General features: G+C 39.4%; 1 protein-coding gene across 12 annotated transcripts in view; it reads right to left on the bottom strand.

Annotated features, from left to right (window-relative positions):
• obscnb (obscurin, cytoskeletal calmodulin and titin-interacting RhoGEF b) overlaps positions 1-19948 on the bottom strand; it is a 191499-nt gene that overhangs the window by 106425 nt on the left and 65126 nt on the right. For 11 of the 12 annotated variants that reach the window (XM_048246060.1, XM_048246078.1, XM_048246143.1 and 8 more), the window contains 10 exons: positions 11860-11972; positions 11597-11750; positions 11194-11355; positions 10957-11061; positions 10314-10580; positions 7231-7500; positions 6697-6963; positions 3779-4045; positions 3380-3646; positions 14-283 (listed from right to left, as the gene is read on the bottom strand). In XM_048246060.1, the coding sequence (XP_048102017.1) occupies positions 14-283; positions 3380-3646; positions 3779-4045; positions 6697-6963; positions 7231-7500; positions 10314-10580; positions 10957-11061; positions 11194-11355; positions 11597-11750; positions 11860-11972 (2142 nt within the window). The remainder of the gene's footprint in view (positions 1-13; positions 284-3379; positions 3647-3778; positions 4046-6696; positions 6964-7230; positions 7501-10313; positions 10581-10956; positions 11062-11193; positions 11356-11596; positions 11751-11859; positions 11973-19948) is intronic. The other variant, XM_048246096.1, reaches the window with a different exon arrangement.

Here is a 19948-nt window from a genome sequence, read left to right as displayed (position 1 = left end):
AATATTGACATACCTTCAACAAAAAGAGTGGTTTTTGAGACAAGGTCTTTGATAGTGAAGATAACTTCACCAGTGTCACTGTTTGTGGCATTTTTGATGGTCAAAGTGTACTTGCGACCCTTTTTGCACATATCAAAGCGTCCACCAGCACTGACAGGATTGCCATTGATATTCCAGGAGTATGCATCTGTGCTCTCTCGAGACAGAATACATTCGAAGCTGCATGTCTCTCCTGCTTTAGCTTCAACTGGCTTCAAGCGCTTAGTGATACCAATGTTAATATCTGCAATACATTGAGAAAGAACATAAGGGTAGGTATAAATAATAACCCCATTTATACTGGGGGCCAAACCTGGTGCTTGAACTCAGTTCCTGGGCCAAGAGGGGTTTATACTGTCCTGGGCTAGGCTTAAACAAGCAAAACCTGGAACTAATGCCATAGTATCAAGCAAAGATTCTAGAACGGAGAATCTTTGGTAACAAGCCCTGCTCAACTGCCAGGGCCACAGATCAAGCATCAGGTGCTTACACATCACAATGAATGTTGCTACGGTTACAGTATGTGGTTACTGTGGAATGTTGTGCAATATCGTCTTGATCAATTTATGCAATAAGCCCCGAGAGGCCATAGGTTACACTGACTTTAGCGGTGTTTAGGGGCGTTGTTAGGCACAACTCACTAGCGGCACTATTGCTTTTCTAATGGTTGCCAAGCAATGTCGAGACACAGTTACTTCAACTTTTATATCAAGTTATAGTAAATAATATAGAACGAAATGCGGTCAAGGTGTATTTTTGTGCTGGATTTTACAACGGCATCAAACAAGATTCAGCCAATCATAATCAAGGACCGGAACTATCCATTTTAGAAGTATGAATTTTGACAATTGGTGAAGTGGCCCATGATAAGTGTAAACCCAGGATCTCCAGCCCTGTTGCTTGTAGCCTAGGCCACAGTTCCTGAGCTTAAGTTCCTGGGCTGATGGCCCACGGTATAAACAGGGCTATTATAATTAGGGTATAGATTTAAGATATAGATATTCATAAATTGCAGTGCCTCCTACGGATGGAATTTAATGAAACTCGGTGTGCATCCAAGGTTGTCATTGTGATCTTAAATTTAAGCAATAAGCCCAAGTCCCGAGAGGCTGTAGGCTACACTGATTTTAAAACAGCTAAGGGGAGTGCCTAAACCCATATTCATTTGATTTGTATCATAAAAATTAGATTTATATTACTTTTCAGAGTAAACTTTCCCAATGAAGCACTTTATAATACATAACATGACCTACAATTCATTTGTTTATGCTTATGGTTCTAAGCAGGGGTGTAGTGGGCGTTGGACGCGGGGGAACACCGTCCCCCCACTTCTTGGAGCATTTTATTAAGCATTTATTAATATAACAAGTGTTGGTAACAACGCATCACGCAAACGTCTCCAATTAGGCCTCTTTGTCCTAAATTCATTACAAGAATGACCGTCATGCTGTAGCACTCCACTATGCGTAAAGACATTAAAAACTACACAGCTCGTCGTTCCGCATTACCTGAAAGTAGCTAGAAAGTGCCTAGAAAACCATAGATTATGCAACTGCCTGGTATCCGAATCTAGCAAGCATCTTCATGGCCCTTCGTTTGCGTTTTGCAGAAGGTAGGCTAATCCAGTGGTCAAAATGAAACAATAAGCATGTGTGAGTAATACGAGTGATTCTTATTGAGGGAGCTCCAATATAAGTAATAAGGCTATTTATGTCATGAGCATTCTCTCTCCCTGGTAACAACCTTAATTGAATTCAATTCTCTGCCACTCTGCTCACTCTCTCTCTACTCTGCCTAACGAGCTCCACCTGGCTCCGCCCTGCTCTGCTCTTGTTACCTGGCCAGCTGCGCTGCATTTCCCACTCACCATCCTCACCTTGCCCCACTCTGCTCTAATTACTCTGCCAGCTGCACTGCATTTCTCCACTAACCTCTCCCAGTATATAAAGCCCTGTTTTTCAGCCAAGCCCTGTCAGATCGTCTTCAAACCTGGACCAGTAACCTGCCTGCCTGTCTACTCTCTGACTCCTACCTGTGATTCGGATCCATTCTTGACTGCCTCCCTGTTCTACTGCCCCGGTTATCCCGACCTGCCTTCCGGATCTTCTCGATTACTCTCCGATCTTCAGCCCCCCCGGTAACTCGAATCTGCCTTCTGTCTCACCACGTTTAGTGCCTAGCCCTGGTCTGTACTACTGCCTGCTGTTCATCTTGTTGTTGTGTGTGTGTGTTCCCCCAGGCCTCCGACCACCAGACGAGCGAGCCCAGACGCGTCACCACCCTCAGCCCGAGACGCCGCTCGATCACTGGGACACACACACACACACACACACACACACACACACACACACACACACACTCAGCACCTTGGACTGGAACCCCCCCGGAAACTTGGTGACCCCCGGAGCCCAGGTAACCCACAGGACCCTGAAAAACCCCAGAGCCCCGAGAACCCCTGACACCCCTGGCACTCCTAGCACCCCTGGAACCGGAACCTCCAAGACCTCACGATTCTCTCACTCCTCTTCCCTCCTGAACCCTTCAATAAAAAGACTCTGAATTTGAACTTGCGCTCTTGGGTCGTCTTCTTTCCGTGACAATTTAACCATAAGTAATGACCCAACGGTGAACCTGAACAACTTTAGGAAAAACTTACGATTGATGCAGCAGATACTTTCATCCAAACAAAAACTTTTCAAATGACTGGCACTTGCCTGCCCAGTGTTCTTTCTGTTATTTTTTTTGTTTGTTTTATTGACTGTGCACCTCTGCATTTTAATCATTCGCATTGACATTCATATGACGCCCCCTCAAACTGAGCTACAGTGCCCACACAGCGTGTTGAATATGCGTGTGAATCCTGCTTGTGCTATTGTTATTGCCATCGTTTACATGTGGTAATGAATGAAGCCAAGCCGCGGCATGTTATGCGTCAAGGAGATTAGACTACGCTAGATTACATAGGCTAACTCTACATTATGGTTTGTCTGTTTATCTGTTATGATACAACAAAATGAAAAGCTACAGACCATATTGATAGACTTTGGTGGAAAAGTGTAGTTTAGGAGAAGACATTTGGCTACATTTTGAAGCTAATCCATGTCATTAATTTATTTATTTTTTTTATTCGGTATCATGTTCACGAAAGCTGGTAACAATTTGGCCTTGGCCTTACGCACCAATGTAGCCTACAGTATGTGGAGGTGCGAGGTTTTCAATGACATTATTAAAATAGCGTCCCCCCACTTTAAAAATCCCCACTACACCAATGGTTCTAAGCAGCATATTAGTACATGTGTTTCAGAATGACAGCAGAAATAAAAGGTCTTATTAGGCCTACCTCTCACAGTCACTTTGGATTTGGCAAGATCTGTGCCAAGATCGCAGCTATATTCACCAGCATCGTCCTTGGTGAGGTCATGAATGGTAAGACCCAAGGCTTTGCCAGTTTGTAAAAACTCATACTTGGAGCTGGCAGCAAGGACCTTACCATCTTTCCTCCAGACAGTGGATACCCTTGGTTTTGAGGCCTCACACTTCAGTGTGATCTTTCCATTCTCCTCCCCAACCACATCGTCCAAAGACTTGAGAAACACAGCCTTTTTCTCTGACAAGTAAAGCAGGTTAGAACATTTTCTTTTCATCAAACTAGTCTACAGTGTTTAAATATTAACACTTATTAACTGTTTTTGACATGGACCCCAATATGGTCGTTAATCAAACAATCATCTTGTTTTACCTTTCACCTTCAGGGAGGCTGTTTCCATTTTGTCCTTGACAATAACTGTGATCATTCCACTATCCTCAGCCGGGAGATTCTTCAGAGTGAGAGTGTGGAGCTTGCCCACTTGTTGAATCATGTTCACTTCATTTGAGCACAACTGCTTCTCATTCAAAAGCCAACGCACTTCTTCATCTGCATAGTTAAGCTCACAGCTGAACATGGCTTCCCCATCCTCCTCCACCTCTGCATCCTCCAAGTGTTTTGTGAACTTGATGTCTCGAACTAAAAAGCAATACCATTAATCAAATTTAAGCACTTAAGATCTCAGTTCATAATTGCATTTTGATACCAAAACAGCAAAAAATATATTTTTAATAGAATAGAAGCAACATAATCTATTATGAGTATTCAGGAGGTGCCCAGGTGTCCACTGCAGACTTGGAATTTGGAGTTCAGCCAAATTGCGAGTGCTGACAGACAAATATTTGTGGAGCCACTACTGTGTCTAGGCCTAACAAAGACAAAGATATGTGGCATTAGTGTTTTCTACTGACTGTCTGTTTTGTTTTGAATATCACCAGAAGTGACGTTACCCAACATTGCTTAGAGCACCTTTAAGTACAGTAAGTGAGGGTCATCAACCCCGCCCAAAAGATCACCTGCTGCCCTCTCCCCACACTGGAAGAACTACACATTTCCCGTTGATCTGACTTCTCTGACTTTTTGTACAGAGATAGAAGACCATGATAGCGCTATCTTGAACTACATATCTTGTACAGTATTGTCGAAAAATGTTAGCACTGATAAGTTGCTTGCTGAATATAAGCCAAAATCACAAATCCATAACGACATTATTCTTACATGAAGTATATGACCTATAGTTTCACATACTAAATTGTTAAATGCAAGTTACAATTATTTTTCTAAAATAACCTCATTACGAGAAGGAATACGTGATAAAGTCTTGTAACGTCAGCTAAGACATTAGGCTTATGTAGCTAGTAAATCTCGCTTGGAGTTGGGGGGAGCTGGAGTTTGTAATATATCGTCTTACCGCTAGATGGGAGAATTTCCCCCAAAAATTAACCCTAGAAATTACATAATGTAGCTTTAAAGGACAAACTGTAAAACCCAGTCATTAGTTCCATCTAACTTTGTTATATCACTGTTTTACTTACTTCAAATGCAATGTAACTGAGCTCAGTCATATGTTATATGTCAGATCCCTTATTGGTTACTCTGTTGCAATGTGACAGTTAATTTAAAGGCCCCCATATGCAACATTTTCAATTTAATAAAACAGTTTAGAAATCATTGTGATGGTTAATTGAGCTGAGAATGGTGGCTTTCCCTGCTCCCCCTAACATCTCCTAGTGGAAAACCAGCCTTGCAAGATCTGCACTAGTGTCCCGGCAAAATGTCTGAATCAGGAAGTCCTGTGAGCAGCAAGAACGAGTGAGAAACACAAAATGCTTAAAATTCTCTGGACATACACACACCCCCTCAAGACCCGGATAGCAATGCCAGCTAGCTATAAGATGGCTTCAGTTTTTAGATGTTCATCATGGGAGAGCCAGTGAAAAGACCAAAGAGACGGTTGTTAAATATGCACCTCAAAGCTGTACACTGCAAAAACAGCTTCTCTCATAAAATCTAACCAAATGTTATTAATCTTATATTAAGATCTAAAAAATCTAGTTGGCATTGTTTTCAGTATAAAGAGACTTACCTAGCGTTTTTCTCGTAAAATCATTTGACTTAATTTAAGAAGAGTTTAACTTCTTTTAAGAAGTCTCATCCTAAAAACCAACAAATTTGTCTGCCAGTGCTTTCAGCAAATTTGTCCTAAAAACAAGCAAATTCGTCTGCCAGTGCATTATATTTGTCTGGATAAGACCGGTGAGTCAAAGTCTTCTTAAATTAAATCAAAATGATCTTTCGAGAGAGTGCTAGGTAAGTCTCTTCATACTAAGAATAATACCAAATAGATTTTTTTTATCTTAAAATAAGATTAATAACACTTATATTATTTTTATTATATATTTTTTGCAATGTAGGGGGAGCTTCGTAGCGAACAAAACTGAGAAATAGTTGAAGAAATGACTGGAGTTACAGAACGGCCCTTTAAACTTCGAAAAGCGTTGGGCGAATTTATTAACAAGCTTATTATACGGCTCTTCACAATGCTAGTAGAACGCTCCATTGACTCCATTGAATGGGATTTCCAAACGTTGTACGGTAAAATAAATTCATGTAATTACCACTGCAAACATATAATTACCGCTGTCAATGGCAACGCGTTTTGTGCTGCTGATCATATCACTCCGCAAGTATTCCGGTCACTTCTTCCATTGGAACTTCATTCAAAAGTGAAAGCAGACGGTTGATCAGCTGAGATCAGCTAAAGAATGTTTGATTCAAGTTCAGCGTGTGTTGCGAACTATTTGTTTCTCAGCAACAGCCACGACGAAACGGTAACAAATAAGTGTAAAGAGACATATCATGGAGTTTATTTTTTCGTTTAGCCGTATAATAAGCGGGATAATGTATAGAACGCCGGTCATTATGGGAAAATAAGTCCCTTCAGGACGAAACAAGACCCCTCCGCTGGCCCGGCCTGGGGTCCGGTTCGCACTGTCGGGACTTATTTTCCCCATAATGACCGGCGTTCTATACATTATCCCTTACATAATGCAGCCAAAAACTGGAACTACTTCACAAGTGTACAAATATTTTGGGGAAAAAAGACGTTCTAAAGAGATCACAATAGGAAATTCAACCTAGCACTTAAAAAATATCATAAAAGCAATAGTAATAATATGCTAACAAGGAGCTCCAGCATATTTATGGTCTACATAAACAAAGCCGCATGTTAATTTACAACAATTCTGTGTTTTATTGTGAGCTATATAATACTGTATATAGATTTTTACCTTCTACTGTGATAGTTGCTTTACTTTCACAGGTTCCACCTTGACAACAGTACTCCCCTGTATCATCCGGTGCAAGGTTATTGATGGTCAGCTGTACGTTACCACCATCCTGCTTCATACTATATTTTTGTGAGGCAACCAGGAGGGTTTCATCTTTATACCACCTGACCTCTTTGGGTGGAGAAGAGAACCTGCAGCTCAAGTTGGTAGAGGTCTTTTCTTTGGCCATCATGTTTTTGACAGGTTCCATCACTTCTATGGGTCGCTCTAATTGAACAGGGCACAATGGATTATTTAACTTTCCAAAAGGAATGTACAGCAGTCAAGTAAACATTTTAACTACTTGGTCCACCATGCCATTTTACAAAAAATATTAGTCTTTCAGTTTGATATAATAATTAATAATCATTCATATCTAAAAGAAAAGGTCATACAAGTACAGTTTTTTTTTAAAATACAATTTTCCACAAAAAACAGAACCCCCATGCCCTGCCCAAAGACCTCAGAAGCTAAAACAGTAATAATAATGCAAACCTTTAACAGTTAGCTGAGCCACAGATTTGCTCTTGCCAATACTGAACTGAAGAGGACCTGACATTGAAGCTTTGGTCTTTTTGAAGGTGAGACGATGCATGGTCCCTTCTGTTTCCATCTCAACATCGGTGCTCTCCTGGAGCACCACATCACTGAGTATCCATTTGGGCAACTTCACAGATTCCATACTGATTTCCACCTCAAAGACAGCAGCAAAAGGTTCTGTGACCTCCACCGGGCAAAGTTGTTTCACAATGCTGATGGCCTGCTCTGGAACCCATGAAAAGCGTAGAGCCCAGTAAAGGTTTAAATATAAAGAAGAGAGAATCTGAGGACTAATTGGCTAATGAATTTGAAACACTCATAGCACTTATCCACAATGGGTTCATTGAATGCATACTATGTATACCTAAACTTGAAATTATGGCAATTTCAATTGATAACCTTACACAAAATTACCTTTGTTGACTAAATCTCCACTCAAGATTCAGCGGAACTTAAACACATTGATATCCTCAATTTGTTTAACATGTTCAAAAATGACTGCAATTGGGAATATTTTTGTGAGTGTAAATGCACATAATTTTGTTAAGTTACAGTGTTGGGCTCTAAAATATATCTTGTGCCAATCTGCAATGTGTGGTATTCATGATAAATGGAGGTGGTCATGTAGGGAAATAGGTGACCACCTATCTACCCAAGTTTTAACATTTGGGTCTTCTCTCTATTACTACCAACATTCCTATGATGAGGCACAGTCTCTCCAGAGATTGTCTTATCAAATATGCCTTCTTATAGAGCAACACAATGTAGTACTTTTGTCCTAAAATAATGGCTTCAAACTCATTGTTATGCTACACTGATACAACAGTGTCTCTGACAATACTGATACATGCCCAGAATTCCTGGTATTGTACTACTGTATGTAACATTGCCATTGGCACAACACATTGGTGCAATATATTGTCATAATACATACAGTATGTGACAATACATTAGCACACTATTTTGTTATTGCTTTGTTATTACTGTTTATCCTCTTCACCTTTCCTTCCTCTTCGTCTTCCATTTAGCATTCATATTCAAGGTTATTTTTCCATATTTTTCCCAGTCAAGGTGACTATCATCAATACTGTACTGGTGCTATACTTTTTAAACACATTCCAGAATACCTGATACAGTACGCAAAACAACCTTTTGGATTGTCAAAGTAATCAGATCTCAATTTTTTTTAAAGAGAACTGTTCCATTAGTTTTAACTTCCATTCCTTTCTTTGGTACAACACTGCATGAACCTGCCTTTTACAAAAGCAACTTTCATTCTCTAACTGCTGTCCTATCTGTTTCCACTCTGAACCATGATCCAGACAGTTTCATTCAGATCTTTGGAATTCATTTGTGACTTAAGAAGGAAGTTGATTGTAAATGATTGTAAAAGTGAAAAAATAATTCCAATCTTAGCCTTGGTATTTTCTGTTGCTAAGCAACATAACACCACTCAAGAGCCAAGTTCAGTGAGAGAGGCTATATGTGCTTGTGCACATAGGGCTGAATTGTCCCATTTGTGCTTAAGTCCTTTTTTAGAACCAGATCCACCACCTCGTTTATTTAAGTTACCGGTAATATGAAAACGTGGAACGTGGACTTTCTCATTTCTCATCACCTTCTGAATGCCATCTAAATCCAGAAAGAACACAAACCTGTCTTTAATTTTGAAAACGTAAGCGAGATGAACTGAATAGGGAACAGCCTGTAGTAAAATGATGCGTCATCACATAGCCTAACAAAGAATTGATTTAATGAAATGTCACTTTTGCTCTGAGGTTTGTTTATAAAGAGTCAAGATGTGCTTGAGGTGTTTAGATTCGTAATTTAAAACTCTTTGAAGAAGGAACTTTTAGTTTGTAGTTTGACACGTGGAGTAGCTCCATAACTGCCTCCATGGTGCGTAAATAATAGACTTAGGTCAAGGGCAGAATAGGCGCAGGATGAAAGGTCCTTAGTTGCACACTTTTTTGACTTACCGTAATTTCCCAACGGCTTATACATTGATTTAGCAAAATGTCTTCAGCTAGGTTAATACACAGGAACAGTTAATATGGCATTAATATGGTTTTGTTTCTTCTAACTTGCATAAAACACTGTGTGGCTTATACACAGGAAATTACTGTATGCACCCTTACCCACATGGGAGAATTTGCCCCACAGTAATTTGTATAGCCTACTGACTTGATATGTCTCATATTTAATTGAACATTCACCTGCTCTTTATTTTACTCAATTTTCTCACACAAATGTGATGTTATCGCTGCTTTCTCGCTTTGAATGAATTGAATGTTCGCGTTGGATAATTCAATGCAATATGCAGAATGATTACTAGCTGTAAAATGCCCGAGTGGAGATGTCCTGAGATATTGCCACACATGATGACCTAACTGTCGTATAAAACACCACAACTAAGACATACAATGACTGTGACTACAAACTATACATAAATTAATAAAAGTAAGTAAAGTGTTCTATTTTTGTGAAAATCCATAAGGTTAGAATTTGTCATTTAAACTCAAGGATGAGGTTTATAACCAGTGCTTAATTTAAGCTCAAGGTAATGCCTTGAACTGCCATCTGAGGAAAAGAAATCATCTAATGAGTCTAATACTGACCTCAACTACATCAGACAATATGATAAACATAAAACAGTGGCTCATAATCCAGGGTCATATTTGAGGGTTCAAATGAAATACATTTTATGGGAGCAGCAAAATGATTAATAATTCCTTAATCTATAAAATAATTAAATAAATGAATAATAGTTAATCGGCAGTCAAACACTGAACAATGTTGACTGCAATATCATAACCTATTTGAGACCAATTTAAGAACCACTGATGATCTGATGGAGTTGAGATTCCTAAAATAGACCTACATTTCATAGTATTTATTAAAAGTTCCTTTTACATCCAAAGCTGTTAGTCTAATATAATGTTTTCTTTCTGTTTACCATCCCAATATCATAATCCAAATTATTTCACATAAATATATCCAAACACTCATAGATGATAAAGAATGGCTCCATATTATACCCTCCACCAGTAATTGACAGGAAGTCTTGTCATCGATGGCATCACATACGTAGGTGTCCTCATCACCCGAGTCTACATCATTGATGGTAAGCTTCCGGTAGACACCATCACTGGAGATCTCATACTTCTTGTTGGACTTCAGCTCTTTATTGTTCTTGTACCATGTAACTTTTGCACTGGCACGAGAAACTTGACATTCTAGGTGACCACGATGTTTATACATGGCAATTTTGTCTCTGAGTTTCTTCACAAATTTGACAGGCAGCTCTGTAATGACAACAAGGCCTCATAATAACACCACTGATTGCTTCAAAAAGCTAAAAGTATGGCTGTCACTGGTGGCCTGGCAAGCTGACTTATGCCTTTCAGGATTTTCAAGATTGACTGCCTCTATTGAGATCTTTTGAGACATTTCAGAACTGGCACGGAGGTAAGCATGCATAACAGAGGCAAACAGCAAAAGCTCATGCAAATACTTTGACATGCTAAGACATGTTCAACAGTTCTCACATGAAATGTTAACACATTACAATGCAACATTTTGTCATATTAAGAATGCTATGTTAATTACGTTTAATGTCTCTTCAAATCAACCATAATTACAAAATATTAGCAACGCCTACAATATTACGTTCTGGATTACCTTTTATACGGAGTTTGGCCGTCGATGAAGCATTTTCAGCAGAGAATTTAATCTCTGAAGCATCCTCTATTGTCACAGATTTGAACAGAAGAACAAAAGTCTTTCCTGTTGAGAATATGTTTAAAGAAATGAGTAAACGTATGTCACTCTGCACAAACTCACATGCACAGCTGTTGAAGGCATAACTATAACACAGGTACATTAAAGGTATTCGTATTCTCTCTAAACCAAACTTACCTTCCTGTCTAATCTTTATGTTGTCTCTTGATTTTAACAGGGCACCATCTTTGTGCCACTTTCCTTCTACCTCGTCATGGGAGATCTCACAGACAAATGAAGCACTTTCCTTCTCTATAACCTCTATATCCTCCAGGGGCTTCACAATTTTGATATCTCGAGCTGTGGGGATAAAGATTTTTTCAAAATTGACAAATTAGACAGTTCCATGGATGTTCAAGTGTATAACTATGCTGTAGTTCTCTGCAAATAATATTCAGGGGTGCGTTTCCCAAAAGCATAGTTGCTAACTAAGTTACTAACTAACAGGTTAGCAACTATGCTTTTGGGAAACGCACCCCAGTATAGTAATGGTAATAGTAGTCAATACAGGTGATGGAGAAAAACCAAAACAATATTGTACCATGCACAGTCAGCGTTGCTGCTGTGTTATCATCAGCTGTGCGGCATAAGTACTCCCCCTGGTCCTCATAAGTACATTTGTGGATGAGAAGGATACGCTTGCAACCCTGGGACCGAATGGCAATATCCTTCCCTGGTTTTAGCTCCATGTCATTCTGAGGGAACATAGTTTACTCAAATTCATCTAATTAAAATACACAGCACTCAGCATTCACTCTAGGAAATATCATGGCAAGTAAATATGCATGCACAAATGTGCCATACCTTAAACCACTTCACATCTGCATTAGCTCTTGACACTTCACACTCAAAAGTCACCTTCTCCTTTTCAGGACATTTACTGTCTTTGAGTGGTTGCGAAATTGTAGCTGCAGGCTCTGTCAATTTCAATACCCCAGAACAGAAAAAAGAAAATTGCATTTGAACCCAGTGAAAATACCACACATCAAGGAACACATTAAATATAATTTAATATGACTGTAATTTGGAAATAGATGGAAGGCCATGCCATTAGGGATGCACAATATTGGATTTCTGTCAATATTCCATATGCTGATATTTTCAAACTCATTGTCGATGCCAATCTTTTTTATTTCCTTTAAAGCAACACAATGAAGTTCTTTCACATTAAAATAAAGGCTTCAAACTCATGTTGCTGCTACAAGTAAGGGATAATGGACAACAAGGCATTTTGTTAACAGATAATAATGCACGTTCGAGGTGGTATTTATAAATGGATGGTTCCTATGGCCAAAGGTTGTCAAGCGAGCATATTCCAGGATTCTGTTGAACCTTATCTTTATAAAATTGCTATTTTACTTAGTCTACTGCCATGTAACTGGTCTAAAAGCCACCCCAGCCATATGCTACAATGTTGCTATGCTCTGAACGTATGTCAGATGACTATTTTGTAGCTCTGATGCAACATGACAATTCATGTAAACTTCACGAGTTCAGTGAATTACAGTAATATACAAGTGTGATACGGCCATACTTCTAAACACTGTATCACAATAGGAAACTAGATGTACCGCATAGCGGTACAAAATATGACCGCCGCTCAGTCCTGTACATCCGTTCCGCGAAAATAAATCACACTTCAATTTGTCTCCATATTTTACTCCATCCCCCACTCTTGAAACTTTTGTGTATGCTTGTTTGGCATGCCTGAGTGTGTGTGTGCGGCTGCACAGAAAGTAGCCTACTGGTGCTGAAAAGGTGAATAGATTGTAGAATAGCCAAAGAAGATGTAGCATTGTTATAAAACCTTTAAAATCTCTAAACAATCACAAGTAGGGCAGTTCATCACAGTTCATCCATTGCAACTGGATTGATGAAAGGTCACTTACACCTGTAGGCTACATTGTATTTGGGAAAAGCAAAAGGTATCAGCATAATGTTATTTATTTATTTATAAACAAAAACATCTCTGTCAGTTCCATGCCGTTTTCAACAGCTATCAAAAACAAAGGTCATTTTTGGATGGATGGATTTTTTGTGAATGTTTCTTCTTCTATGTAAGATTTTAGTCATCTTTAGTTCATGTAATACTTTATTGTCAATGCACAAATTAAGTAACAGTAGTCTGAAACGTTATTGTTAATGCACAAATTAAGTAACAGTAGTCTGAAACGAAATGCTGTTTTACATCTAACCAGTGGTGCAAATAACTGACATGTCCAAATATAAAAAATAAATAGCGGGCAGATCAGGCTGGGTTCACCCAGCCTAGTCCATAGGCACCCGATATTGTTTAATTTTCCGATTGAGATATCCACGCTCTGGCTATAGTTATGACAAAACTGTAACTAACAAACTAGATCCTAATAGAAAGCTGTTAGCTTCCCTAAGCTACAGGTAGGCTTATAAGGTAGGCCTATTTACAACATAAATTGTCAATAGGCTATGCTGGCGACACAAATAAAATCTCCTTTGGAAACCGATGGCTTACACCTTACAGTATCAAGCGGACTTAAACTGCCATATAGTGGCGAAAAGTTGTAATAAAATTCACGCAGCTCCATGAGTCAAGGAAAGCGCGAATGAAGTAGCCACTTCTAAATGGGACCCACTACACAGTAGCTTAAGGTATGTTGCTAAAGCAGCCATAATGAAATGAAGGTGTCATTGTTTGGATACTTCACACACACGTGCTTTTTAATTTCACAGACTACAACTACCAAGCTGGAATCAAAGCACATCGATTCCCCTCTCACACCCTGCACGACTTAAAACAAAATAAACAGGCGCCTCAGTCTCACGCATGTATAGGCAAAACTGTATCAGACCGATGTAACGTTGGTAAATCTTCCATTGCACAGAATGATTTTTGTAGCACGTGCAACAAATGACAGTCGAAAGATACAATTACAGTGCTGCTATCAATTTGCTTGGTATAACCGCATTTATAGTTTTCTACAAATGCAATCAATCAAATTGGCCTCCATCACTCAACCAACGCTAACGGTAACATTACCTAGGTCCTTATTGATATTCTATAAGATTAACGTACCTGCAGTAAAAACCAAGCATGTCCGATAAACATCCTCAGATTTATTTCGGCTTCAAGATAAATGGGAATTACATTTCATGTCGTCCTATCCTTATTAGACGTTCTCTGCGGTAAACTACAGTCCTTGTAGGAAGCGTCCATTGTTTTTCCAACCCACTTACAACAAAATTACGTCTCACTGCAACGATGCGCCATCTAGTGGACAAACGACTACTTATCGGCAATACTGGAAATGCAGCAATGATGACGAATATTTATTTTGGCTTTCTTTTAATCCTACTGAATTTGTAATTATGTATCGGCCGTTCTAATACCGATAGTATGTGGGTGCCTGTGTGTGTGTGCATGTGTATATGTGTGCACCGCCATGTACAGGCCAATGAGTGTACAGTCACTAAATGTACACATAACCTAATTTTTTTTAGACCCCCCCATGGATGAAACTTGGCATACCCCCAGAGAATGCCAGGTCAATCATACACATACAATTTGGTGCAGTTCTGAACATCTTAACTGAAGTTAGGGGCGATTAAAGCAGAATAATATTGCATTTTCATTTTTTACCGGGGGGGTGCAAATCACAAATGAGTGATTATGGGCCAGGTTGATGTGGGCCCTTGAGACCAACATACCATAAAAGATTCTTCATCCTCAGTGCCACTGTTCAGGTAGTTATTTAGGAAAAACTGCTTTTTTTGCGGTTCGGGGCCCAGCACGGGGAGTGGCCCCCGGGGACAAAACTAAATTTTTCCGTAAAAGTCTAGTGGAGCTACATACCCACCAAATTTCATGTGCCCCGGTGGTTCGGTGTCCCGGGTATCGTTGACCAAAAATTCAGGAAGTAGATGACGGGGGAAAAAAAAAAAAACTTTGACAATCCCTCTTATTTATTACTCTTATTGTGATGACATATGTTGCAGATATCCCTACTCTAAATGTATACTTTAAGAAATCTATACATTCACTCATGGTGAATAAGAAATAATTTCAACTTGGTGTAGATGTAAAATATGTAATATGGCATATGACATTTTCAATTAAAATGCTTCCAATGAAACCCTAATAGTTTGTGCCGATTTACACTGTATGAAAAGTGGTATATCCGGGAGTATTCTGACAAAGTAAAAGGCAGTCTGTACTACTGAGTGCTAGAGGTATTCCGTTTTCCGCAAAACTGTGTCACACAGACTTGCTAACATCGGCAATTGTCCGAATAAAGCAGGACTATGTAATAGAGCTGGAGATTTTTGCCTGAACCCGGGGGGTTCCGACGGGTTCTGTCTTAATTTATATAATTTTACAAGGGCTCGGGCTTGCGCTCCGACTTGCACTGTAAATGAGCGGTCAGGTGATGCGTTTCGATTAACGCGAGAAAGATGAGAAAATGGATGCTGAGGAGGTGAAACGGAGGCTGGCCTCTGGCGATTATATTTTGGTCGCACTGGCAAAGAAAGCAAAGTCTGAGGTGTGGAAAAGTTTTGACCATATGTATAATAAGAATAATGAGCCAGTGGGTTAGGTGAAATTCAAAAGATGTGACAGGGAATCCGTCGCTAATAAGGCATGTTGATCAAAGCTGTTCAACACCTGCCAGTGCCCAGGATCAACCTACAATCACATTTGTTACAGCATCAAAACCCATCCCTGCAAAGGTGAAACAAAGGATGGAGAAGTGTGTGAGCTTTTGCTGTAAAGACAATAGGCCTTTTAATATTGTAAATGGTGAGGGGTTTGAAGAGCTGGCACAAGAACTAATTAATGTCGGGGCTGCGCATGGGAGGGTTCCCGTAAACTTTAGAGTGCTGAGATGTTACGATGTTAATAATAATAATAAATTACAAAAGTGCCTTTCAAGGTACCCAAGGACACTGTACAAAGTGAAGTGTAGAGAAAAAGACAGATAAGATAAGAAAAACAGGGAAAATAAAATAAAAGAGGCAGTGCAAGTAGAAATCAGGGGGCTGAGAGGAAAGCTAAGCTAAAAAGATGAGTTTTTAACTGAGATTTAAAAGTGGATATACATATATACGTATACAATTGCTTTGGCGCATCACAAGCGGCAGGGCATTCCACAGCTTAGGGCCTGCCACACTGAAGGCCCTGTTACCCATGGAAAGAAGCTGAGATGTGGGGACTACTAGAAGACATGTATCTGTAGAGCGAAGGGTGCGGGATTGCAGGTATGGGGTGAGGAGGTATGATAGGTAGGATGGGACCAGATTATGAAGGGATTTATAAACAAGGAGAAGGATTTTGTAATGAATGTTGTAGTGGACAGGAAGCCAATGCAACTGCTGGAGGATTGGAGTAATGTGATCCCAGGGCCTGGTGAGTAGCCTTGCAGCAGAATTTTGGACATACTGTAGCCTATTTAGGATTATTGCTGGGATGCCGTAAAGTAGAGCATTGCAGTAGTCAAGCCTAGATGTAATGAATGCATGTATAAGCGTTTCTACTGCAGATGAGTTGAGGGAGGGGCGGAGTTTGGAGATGCTTTTGAGATGGAAGAAAGACGTTCTGGTGATATTTTTGATATGTGACTCGAAAGAGAGAGTAGGATCCAGGATTACGCCCAGATTTCTAACGATTTCTAATTTCAGCAGAGGTTGTAGTGAAATAGAGGACTTATTTTATTTCTTTGAACCAACTTCCAAGTGGCCTATAGCCTACATGTACGTTAGTCATGAATAAATATATAAATGACTCATTCTTGACAAAAGGCAAAAGAGCTGTGTGTGCACAAATTTGAATAATGTTGGGTTGTAAACGGGTTTTGGATTTTAAAAAGCTGTCAACCAAAATGTACTTGTCGGGCTCGGGCCTTGTTGGGCCTAACTTTTAAGGCCCGATTACAGCTCTACTACACTGCAAAAAGTAATTTCTTACCAAGTGTTATAATCTTATATTAAGATACAAAATCTAGTTAGTATTGTTTTTAGTATAAAGATGCTTACTTTGAGCTTTCTTGTAAGATTACTTGACTTAAAATAAGTCCAAATCTTCTTAAATTAAGACATAAAAACAAGCAATGGATTAAGAAAATGTACCTTAACTTAAGATGAGATGTAAGATTTAAGATAAATTGTCTTAAATCTTACATTTTAAGATGTATTTCCTTAATCCATTTGGCAGATAAATTTGCTTGTTTTTTATTGCAATGGACAATTAGGGCTGCAGAGAGGATCATTGGAGCTGACCTTCCCTCCATCCAGGGCCTGTACTGGTACAGGGTCAGGAAAAGGGCAGCAAAAATCTCTGCAGACCCCTCTCCTCCTGGTCACAAACTGTTCAACCTCCTTCCCTCTGGTAGGCGATGCAGGGCACTGTTCGCCAAAACCAGCCAACACAAAGACAGCTTCTTTCCCCAAGCAGTCACTCTGTTGAAAGCTCAGAAATAGCCCCCACCCTTACACTGAACAAAGTCAATCAACACTGTTCTACTCATCTACCCAGTGTTGCCAACTATTTCAAATGGCAGGTAGCTAAAGCCAGCTCCAAAAGTCGCTAAAATGTCGCTAGATGACGTCACACGTTAATTTGCATATTAATAACTTCGTGCCCCCCAAAAAAAAACGGTGATGGCCCTTTAATTCTCCCTTTTGCTTTTCTCCTACTCATATAGGCAACTTTAAGAGCCTAATTTACATTTATTTAATTTAATATACTTGTATATTAATTGATACACTTTCTGTATCTTGTCACAGCCTACAATAAGCATCAGATGGCTGAAAAGCAGTAATTTCCAACCTATTCAACTGCTGCATCTGCTTTGCACTGCTTGAAGTCTTCACAATAGGGTAGGCCTACTGTAGCCTACACACAATTTACCCTTATGGCAATGGCTATATTTTGGATATATTTAGGCTACATAATATAGGCTTAAATGTCACTTGGACAGACCGACAGAATTTTTTTTTAACTCTGACAGTCCTGCATCAACCTGCATTGACAACATTGAAGCTACATAGCCTAAACGAATGCTATAGGTTTTTCTAACATGTATGTTCGATTTTGAACTATCTGCTTTGCTTCTAAATAAAGTTGTAGCCTACTTTCCTTTGTTCAATGCTTGTCGAACAATGCTGGCGTGTCTCTGTTTCCATGTCATCATGTCATTGCTCTCGTCTCGTTGACTCTCAGGTTGTAATTTCACCCGAAGTTGCTGCACCTTCCAATGAATCATTCCTTTTATTATATGGGGCAACACTTTGGTCAAATTCGCGATGTAAATCACAAAACAGGCATGAGAGGGGAGATTTTCTGACGGTTCAACAATGAAACAGAGTTTGCCATCGTTGCGAGAAGTTTTTTCTCACGCTTTGTGCTGCTGCAGGCATAACGTGAAGAGAAAAAAAAGTCGCCAGACACACGAAAAAGTCGCCAGATTTGTTGTCAGTTGCTAGATAAGCTTTTCAGTCGCCAGAGACGGCCAAAAGCCGCTACATCTAGCGACAAAGTCGCTAAATTGGCAACACTGCATCTATCTCATGTACCTTATACTTCAATCTTACAATTACAATATTGTTATTAATACATTATCATTGCACTGAACTGCCTTGCACTATATTTATATTTAAATCTCAGTATATACTACAATATTGCACTATTCCTACCCTCTCTTCAATTGTATATTGTATCTTGCCTGTGCCTGTTGTATGTCCACGACCATGGCAAGCTTGACAGGGACAAAGGGACAACAAAGAGGCGGACATCCCCAGCCCCCCGAACTATTGCACTACCTTATCCCACCCATAGTGTTCTAATTATTTGCAAATGTACATACTGTACTTATAATCATATTCTACTGCTCTTCATTATATTCTTACCGTTCTATTTTTATTCTTTTATCTTTTATAATTTTTTTTTTCATTCTTATATTTTAAGTGAGTGTTGTACTTTGAGAGCAAAGATTAACCCGAGTCAATTTCCTTGTTTGCTTGTGCAAATCTGAACAATAACACTGATTCTGATTCTGATTACAATACCCTTTTGAAAAAAAAAAGCGTTTGTTTTCAGATGACTTACGCCTTCATGTTAATCTAGCATTAAACATGATTAAATAGTATGTGTAAAAGTAAATTGGTGTATATTGAATTTTGTTGTCTAATAATTTATCTAATTTATTAGCCTAGAAATCTAAACGCACCCTAGCGGCAGCAAATGTAATTTGCTTCCAGGGTAGTCTAGCAACTCTACGTTGGCTTGCGAGCTGGAAAAATGAAACTTCGACAATCACATCACATCGTGTATAGAGTCGGTAGGCGGGCTTAACATAATGATTGATGGCGGAGTTGCAACGGTTTGGCTTGAATTCCCTGCTACTTGAAAACAAAGAAGATGGATGTTGCTGTTGGCGAACAGCGTGACACAAGCTTTTTTTGTTGGCAAAAGTTTGAACTAGCCAACTAGCTCCACTGGTGGGAAAACGCATGAGACTCATGAGTTGTAGCGCCATTCTATTGCGTGCAGAGGGAATTTGAAAGACAACCGATTATCCCGCCCCTCGGACTGAGCAATGCGAATGGTTAATTCTCCAGACCCTACATCTTGATGTGGGTCTGGCTCGTCAGGCTACTAATTTATTTTTTTTGCCTAATAAAAATATTGGTGTGATTAATTTCTCCTTGTCCATCAATATAACAATAGTAGACTAGTAGTAAGTAGTAAGCAGTACTACTAATAGTAGTAGTACTAGGTATAATAAAAACAATAACCTTCTTTCTCATAATCATCAAAATGATGTCTGAAAAAGAGTCCAATGGGGAGTGGGTTTAAAGAAGGAGAAGAAACTGTGATTTTTCAACCAATCAAAGAAGGCTATGTAGACCAAGGTGTGCAAGC

The sequence above is a fragment of the Alosa alosa genome, chromosome 1 (assembly GCF_017589495.1).
Source record: "Alosa alosa isolate M-15738 ecotype Scorff River chromosome 1, AALO_Geno_1.1, whole genome shotgun sequence".
NCBI lineage: Eukaryota > Metazoa > Chordata > Actinopteri > Clupeiformes > Clupeidae > Alosa > Alosa alosa.
The sequence above is the reverse complement of the archived record's forward strand: the minus strand, read 5'-3'. Positions and strand labels throughout refer to the sequence as shown.